We start from the raw sequence: 8,701 nt of genomic DNA on the forward strand, positions 1-8,701 counted from the left end.
AGATCTAAAAGCATCGAGGGTTCGTCCTGCAACGGAGACATGGCTTTCCAGGAAGTACGAATACAGCAGTCCGTGGTGGAGTTCATCCTCAACCACACGGAGCAGATCTTCAACCACGCCACCATGCAACCCAAACCCAAAGAAGGTAAGACACTTTATGCTCGTATATTACAGTGGTTCTCAACCTTTTCAGGCCGCGGCCCACAAAATAATCATATTTTAACTGGGGACCCCCCCACCCCACCCTGACGAGCAATAAGAGTTGAGGCATTACATTTTTATAGCTATAATGAAAATAGCAGATCTACATGCTCACAACGCGAGGCGTTGTGAGCATGTACTGTAGATCTGTATTTTCACAATTTCTGCCTCTAATATTTGACAATTTGGCCAATGTTTAATTTGAAATTTTAGAGGTATTAAAAAGTGCTTAAATTGTCACTTTAGAAATGTGCATATCATATACCCTCTATACCAGGGGTCTTCAACAGGGGGTCTGGGACCCCTAGGGGGTCCTCAGAGTTACTACAGGGGGTCCTCCAAATCTTTGTGTGATAGAAACCTTTTTTTTCTCCTCCTTTTTTATATTAACCACTTGAACCCCATAGCGTCCATATTCAGAGAACTTTAGCCAAAAATAGCAGATCTACAAGCTCACAACGCCTCGCACTGCGAGGCGTTGTGAGCTTGTAGATCTGCTATTTTCGGCAAAGAGGTTTGGTGTAGAGGGGAAAAAGAGCAGACTAAGTACAGAGTGAAAGGTCAAGTTTATGAATTATTGACGGTTCAAGTGGTTAAATATCTGAAAACACAAATTGACATAAATCCAAAATACACTGAAGATTGTGATGTCAAACAATGAAACTATATGGAATCTATGAACATGTTGTGGGGGTCCCTGCTTCATCTCTCTCTCAACTAAGGGGTCCTTGGCCTGAAAACGTTAAAGACCCCTGCTCTATACACTTAAACGTTATGTTGGTTTGTTATGTTGAGAGAGAAAAAATGTTGCACTTTAAGTTAATCATCTGGGGACCCTCCCACAATAATTTGGGGACCCCCCTGGGGGTTCCGACCCACAGGTTGAGAACCACTGGTGTATTACAGTATATGCTCTAGCTAACATGTTTGGGAGAAGGAAATTACAATTTAGGCATTTAGCAGACACTCTTAATCCAGAGCAATTTATAATAAGCAAAGTAATACATCAATACAATTCATGTTCAATTGAGGTGATGCGTGATGGTAAACCTTTTCAGAGCATACTGTGTACACCCCTGTTTACCACCCCCCTGTGGGTTAAGTTCAGGAAGACACGCATTCAGGTTGCTTCTAATGATTGCATGCGAAGAAACAGTGCAAGTGAGTTGTAATATGGGTGTCAACACTTTTCATGCACTTCTGAGAAACTCGATATACAAATTTATGTGTCGACTGAATGAGTCATTATTATGCTGCTGTCTAACCCCTGCCTCAGTGCTACAACGTATCTGCCTTCTTTTTGTCTCTTGTTATAACAGATGTTTTTATTTTTTGGGGTGTTTTTTTTTATATCTATAGTGTTTTCTTGTTGTTTGTTTTTTAAGTTTTAGTTTTAGACTAGTAGTTTTAGTCGACTAAATCTAATTTATTTTGTCGTCAAAAAAATATTTTGGGCTGCTGAAAATAAAATAAAAAGTGCAAATACCCGAGCGAAACCAAACATAAAATGACTTGTCTTTTAGTTCTATCAATAACTGCAATATATTTGGTCTTAGTTTTAGTCATCATAGCTTAGTTTTCATTTAGTTTTCGTCAGTGAAAAAGGAACATTTTTCGTCATAGTTTTAGTCAACACAAACACTGCCTCACACATACATAAACTCTTGCTGTCGGGCAGAAACCTCTTGTCTCCATATTTAAACTTTTATTTTTTTTTTGTAAATCAACGCCTTACTTGATCAATACTATAGCATCACACAAAAGCATCAAAATTAGCAGATCTGCAAGCTTGTCTGCTTGTAGATCTGCTACTTTTGATGCTTTTGAATTTGAATCCTGAAAAGTAGCAGTTTTGGACATATGAGGTTTCCACCCGACAGAGACGAAATATGCAAACATTGGGTGCCAAACACAACCAATGAGGAGTTGTTTTTGGAACAACTTCCAGGCACTGCTTTTCCATTCAAGTACTTATTTCCTGCTTGGAAATAAATGTATAAGTTGCTCAAAGAAATGTCCTTGAAACTTAGTCTGGTATTTCTTTGTTAAAATAAGTGTCAAATATCGTCGTTGTCGGGTGGAAACCTTGTATGTCCAAAACCGTTCATTTCGTATTCATCATTTAAAAAATTAACTAAACTAGTGAAAACAGCCGATCTACAAGCACACAATGCCTCGCACCGCGAGGCATTGTGTGCTTGTAGATCTGTTGTTTTCACTACTTTTGTGTGACGGCCTTGTATGATGAAGCAGGGCTTTGCTTTGCGAAAAAATTTACAAATTTGAAACTTGGAGATACGAGGTTTCTGCCCGACAGTGACGATATACTGTATCTCTGTATTCCCATATAGCAATCATTGCTATAGAGTGGTTGTTCAGTAACAAGGGTCTCCCAATCTTGTCACCTCTTTAGTAAACAGAAAATACATGTTCAGGTCAGGATACTAATATTGTCCAAAGAGGAAAGAGAGCTCACTAAACTGGAACTGGAACTCTATAGAATTGAAATTGCTCCTCACTCCTATTTGGATCATAAAAATACATTTTCTGTTTTACTAAAGAGCTGTAGAGAGATGTTACTGAACACGCATTCTATACCAGTTATTACTATACTATTACTATATAGAATCTAGTTTTGTGAGAGTGCGCCAACTCTGGACTCCTGAATTGCTGCCCTCCACAGTCTATCTAGCATCAAAGTCTTGAGCTCTAAAGTGCTGTTAGGTTAGCCTAGTAAACCAACTCTATTGTTAGGTGGTGCGCTTCTTACCTTTCCGGCCGTTGCCCTGGGTTGCCTACCGTAGTGACAGTTTGCTTGACTTTAGTTCTGGGTGCCTGCCAGCTTCATCCTTCTCTCTCTGGCTTTGTCTGTGACCCGTGGGAGGACCCCGCAAAAACAAAAACATATAATTTACAATCATTATGGGAGCTGTCGATGTTTCAAATGTATGAATGAATGTCAGATAAAACAATCACAACCAGTGTGAAGTGAGTGGGGCCATGTATGAGTTACGGATACGCTTGATACGGATTTAGTCCCCAGGAGCGCTCACATAATTCGGCGCCTATGAGCAACTGTCAGATAAAACAATCACAACCAGTGTGAAGTGAGTGGGGCCATGTATGAGTTACGGATACGCTTGATACGGATTTAGTCCCCAGGAGCGCTCACATAATTCGGCGCCTATGAGCAACTGGTTGCCTCGTTCTCTCTGTACGATGTATGTATGCAGGGGCATCACAAGGTGGGGGAAAGTGGGACTGAGTTACTAGGACCCATGGTGGAGGGGCCTTATTATTGAAAAATAGCAGATATACGGTACAAGCTCATAGCGCGGCACCGAGTGCCGCGCTGCAAGCTTGTAGATGTGCTATTTTTGAAAAGTCGTGAAAATGTGTGCACATCTTTGAATATATGTATTTTTATATGTAAGCGAACATTTGTTACTCAAATTTTGCTTCTGGGGGGGTCCCTGGAACAAAATATTTTGAGATGGGAGTCCGTGGCCAAATACATATAATTTTGGGGGTCCTTCACATGAAAAGGTTTGAGCACCACTGACATTCCAAAAACCTTCAAAGACATTTTCACGATTTTTCAAAAATAGCAGATCTACAAGCTCACAGCGCGGCACCTGTGAGCTTGTATATCTGCTATTTTTCAACAGTTAAAGGACCTACACCATGAATTTTCACTTTTTCTATTTTAAAACCTTTTTTTGGGGTCCCACTGGCACCTTCTATCCTCACAAAGTCCTATTTCTGACCGTTGTGTCTTTCTCTGGTTTTGGGCAGACAGAGATGAAAAGCTTTCCACGGGTTCTCAGAACAGTGCTGTTCTGAGAGTTGACGAGAGTGACGTCACTCTCGTTTCCCGTTTTTTTTCTGAGTAAAAAAAAATAATAATTCAAAAAAACATTTTTTTTCAAAAAATTTTTTTTCAAAACTTTTTTTTTTTTTTTTAATTTTTTTTCAAAAAAAATCTTTTTTTTCTGGAAAAACCCCACTAGATGCGCCCCTGAGCAAACAGAGGCCGTTTTGGTATTGCAGCTGGAGAGCCTCATTATAGTAGAGCTAGAACAAACAAAAATAATGGTCAGAGTGTTTTTTGAGGGTTAAAACCTGTCTAAGACTCAATTTTGAGCATATATTTATACAAAAAATATAGTTTTAAAAGCATGGTGTAGGCCCTTTAAAGCACAACATAACGCAGTGAATCCTTGTAGCCAGGGCCCAGGATTTGGGGCGACACCCCTGGATGTATGTATGAATGAATGTGTTCACTGATCCCTCCACAGGCCCGGGCGGTGGTGTGGTGTGTGGGGAGAAGTACGCCACGCTGCCCCTCACCACGGTGGGCCAGTGTGGACCCATGAAGCTGATGAGCCTGGAGGAGGCCCAGGCCCGCTCCCTGAGCCCCAACCACCCTGTGATCAGAGAGCGCCAGAGAGAGAACAGTCTGCCTGACACCAGCACTGCCATCCTCTACCACACCGTCATCGACATAGACAGCAAGTAAGAGACATACTCCACACTGTCATCGACATAGACAGCAAGTAAGAGACATGCTCTACCTCAATGGTTCTCAACCTGTGGGTCGAGACCCAGGGAGGGTCCCCAAATTAATTTGGGGGGTCCCCAGATCAGATGATTAGCTTAATGTGCAACATTGTTTTATCACTCGACAGAAAACAAACCACCATAAGGTTTAAGTGTATAGAGAGTATCTGCACATTTCTAAAGTGACATTTTAAGGACTTTTTAATACCTCTAAAATGACACATTAAACATTGGCCAAATTGTCAAATATTAGAGGCAGAAATTGTGAAAATAGCTGATCTACATGCTCACAACGCCTCACGACGCGAGGTGTTGTGAGCATGTAGATCTGCTATTTTTACAATAGAACCGGGACATACAAAATGTAATTCCTCAACTCTTAGTGCTCGTCAGGGTGGGGGGTCCCCAGATAAAATATGATTATTTTGGGGGTCGCGGCCTGCTCTACCTCACTGTCATCCAAATAGCACTGATAGCAGACAGCAAGTAAGATGGCTTTGTTTGGATTTCTGGGGTGATATGGTTAAAAGTGCAGTAAGTGATATTTCTTTTGTATTTGTTCAGTAACATCCCTCGTCGCTCCAGGTCTTTAGTGAACAGAAAATCTATGTTCAGGTCAGGATACCAATTTCAGGAGAGAAAAGTGATAAAACGAAAATAAAAAAGAGCAGATAAGTTGGGACTTGAACACTATAAAATTGAGCTGATGGATGGGTTCTCTTGGATACTATATGAAATTGATGTCCCATCTGAAAATGTATTTTCTGTTCACTGAAGAGCTGGAGAAACAGGGCCGACCCGCTACTGAACAAACACTCTAAAGCAATGATAACTATCTGAATATTCTGGTAATCATCTTCATATCTTAACTCAACAAAAAATAAATATCACTTACACCGATTGGTCGTGCGATGGTGTTGCATGGAGAAAATAGCCGATCTACAAACTGTATACACCACCAAATCTCTTCAGCGAAAACAGCAGATCTACAACACATTGTGAGCTTGTAGATATGGTATTTTTGCTGAATGTTCACCTGTTATGCAAGGGTTCAAGTTCTGATCTCTCTTTCCAATGGTTATAATTTTGAGAAACACTGTTATCATCTTAAACTAATTTGTCAGTATTGTGCGAGGATAACTCACTAAAGAAGTAATTTTAGAGAGATAAATAAAAGATACATGTTATAAATACACAGGCAGGAATTCTGTATGTAATTTATCGACTTGCCTCTGGCATCCATTGCATGTAAAGTCTTGTGCATTCTTGATTGCCCGGATCCAGTAAAATAAATAAATCATGAATTCAGGTATTTGAACTACTTCTATATCAAGATAAAGATTATTTCAACATAAAGTGTTAATGTCTTAATGTGTCTATGTGCCTCTGTCTACGTAAAGGGTGTTAATCTCAATCTCTTTTATCTGTTAGGAGAAAGTTTTCTGGGAAATCAAAGTGGAAATCCATCTTCAACCTGGGCAAGTCTGTTGGAGACTCTAAGGGCAAACTGAGCCGGAATGGGAGCGTGTTCATAAGAGGACTGAACATCACAGGTAAACCTCTACACAATCTTCTACTGCTGTGACACGCAGGCTTGTGAGAGAAACCCTAACCCTAACCCTTAACCCTAGGAAGCCTATAACTATTCTGGGACAACCATTCTGTGAAAATAGCTGGTCTACACAAGCTAGTAGATAGGCTATGTTCCAGAGAAAAGGAGTACTGTAAGAAACTTTGGTTCCTGACCCATGTGGAACATAGCTTATCTCTCATATCTCTATTTGTTTCTGTAGCGTGAGGCGGCTCGATATACAAGTACAACCCCCTGGACATGACGCTAGTACATCTAGGTGTACTAGCGTATTCTAAGAGGTAATCATGATTATTATGATTATCATTTCGGAATCATTATTATTAATAATAATCATAATTAATAAGCTTAATCGTAGGCTATAGAATTAAGAAAGAAAGAGTATAGTATCAAATGGCATATTCAGGTCAAGGTAAGCAGGGAGGCATGGCCACTAGAGGGTGCCGTTGGCTGCATCATCTGCAGACAGACTTTGCATGTCTTCCACTTGTTTAGGTAATGTTTCCTAGCTTGGGTTGTTCAAATACCAAAACAAGAGAGGAATTTGCCAGTTAATTGAAGCCACATTCATGTGTTGCCCGAGCTGAGCAGGGCACACGCAAAATGGATGATAAAACCACCATGTAGAGGCTTCTTCTAATCTATGTTAATCCTTGTGAATACAAAAATCACCATCGGGGCATGACATCATGCACATTCCCTTGCTCTCTAAAACGCCACAGCAGTCTGTTTTTTGTTTAGAATGTTAATTGGTCTTAAATGATACCGGGGCAGCAGGTGAAAACTATTATCTATCGCAGGGTTTCTCAAAGTGGGTGCCGTGGCACCCTAGGGTGCTGTGACACAAGTCCAGGGGTGCCGCAGAATACTGTGATAATATTTGGAATTTATCAATGCCACTTAGACCCTCTATACTGTACTTAGTAAAAGAGGGCTGAGTTAAACTGTTCTTGGTTCTTGTTCAGCCCACAATATTGTAATGTAGTATGAAAAGGTGTCATATAATCCCATGAGGGATGGGCCATGAAGTGGCATGACACTTAAATAAAATAACATTCATACAGTACACCAGGTCTCTGACAACGTGATGCGTTGTGAGCTTGTAGATCTTCTATGTTTTGGTAAATGTTCCCCCCAGAATAGGAATGCTGGGTTTTAAGTGGTTAAACGCTGCCTGTATAAAAGTTATTTTCAGTCTGTCCAAATGGAAACAATACATTCTCTCCAGTTGTCCTCGTGGCACATTGTATCTTTGTGGGATTCTAACTAAATATATCAATTCCCTCAAAAAAATAACATTTCACTTTTACATCTCTATATAGAAAGTTCTGGGAAATTGCAAGTGTGGTTGCCGTGATGCGAATCACACTTGCGAATTAATTCTGTCCATGTCCCTTTTATGTCCATATTTGGAGTTCCTTGATCACTGGTCATCAATATTAAGCCCATATATTGGAATGCCCATACATGGACAAAATTGGACATATTGTGTCTCATGTGGTCTATGACGTCAGACATCTATGATGTCAGTCATCTCCATATTTGGGAAAAGTTACTTTTTTGCATTTTCTCCCATTCAAGTCAATGGAGAAAATTAATTCACTAATTATTAAACTACTATATAACACATATCTCTTAGCAAAATGCAAGCCGACGAGTCCCAATGACGCCGGTCAATTTGACATATGGCCCAAGTGCGTGCCACCAAAACTGTGGGAGGAGTAGCACTGCAAAATAAGGTTTATCCGGAAAGATGGAAAGATGGAGGAAAGTCGGAAAAGTACTATAGACCAGGGGTCTTCAACAGGGGGTCCTTAGAGTCACTACAGGGGGTCCTCCAAATCTTTGTGTGATAGAAACCTTTTTCTCCTTTTCTATATTAACCAAGCGTCCATATTCTGAGAACTTTAGCCAAAAACAGCAGATCTACAAGCTCACAACGCCTCGCAGTGCGAGGCGTTGTGAGCTTGTGGATCAGCTATTTTCGGCAAAGAGGTTTTGTAGAGGGGAAAAAGAGCGAAAGGTCAAATTTATTAAGTATTGGCGGTTCAAGTGGTTAAATATCTGAAAACACAAATTGACATGAATCCAAAATACACTGATGACTGATGAAACTATATGGAATCTACGAAAAGGTTGTGGGGGTCGCTGCTTCATCTCTCGCTCAACTAAGGGGCCCTTGCCCTGAAAACGTTGAAGACCCCTGCTATAGTCTGGTTAGGGCAACCACACTAATGAACTCGCTGAAGCTCCACCAGGAGTGGATTAGCGTACAGGCATGGCATGCTGGGGCCTCATCCCTCAGCCCAGGGGCGTATAAGAAGAAGTCAGGGGGCCCCTATAAGCCAG

At 40.7% G+C, this 8,701-nt stretch overlaps 1 protein-coding gene across 1 annotated transcript in view; it reads left to right on the forward strand.

The window, feature by feature from the left end:
• arhgap31 (Rho GTPase activating protein 31) overlaps positions 1 to 8,701 on the forward strand; it is a 38,925-nt gene that overhangs the window by 22,222 nt on the left and 8,002 nt on the right. The window contains exons 6-8 of the mRNA XM_080748640.1: positions 3 to 145; positions 4,500 to 4,716; positions 6,193 to 6,314. Of these exons, the coding sequence (XP_080604766.1) occupies positions 3 to 145; positions 4,500 to 4,716; positions 6,193 to 6,314 (482 nt within the window). The remainder of the gene's footprint in view (positions 1 to 2; positions 146 to 4,499; positions 4,717 to 6,192; positions 6,315 to 8,701) is intronic.

Source organism: Nannobrachium achirus (genome assembly GCF_963921795.1).
Source record: "Nannobrachium achirus genome assembly, chromosome: 19".
Classification (NCBI taxonomy): domain Eukaryota; kingdom Metazoa; phylum Chordata; class Actinopteri; order Myctophiformes; family Myctophidae; genus Nannobrachium; species Nannobrachium achirus.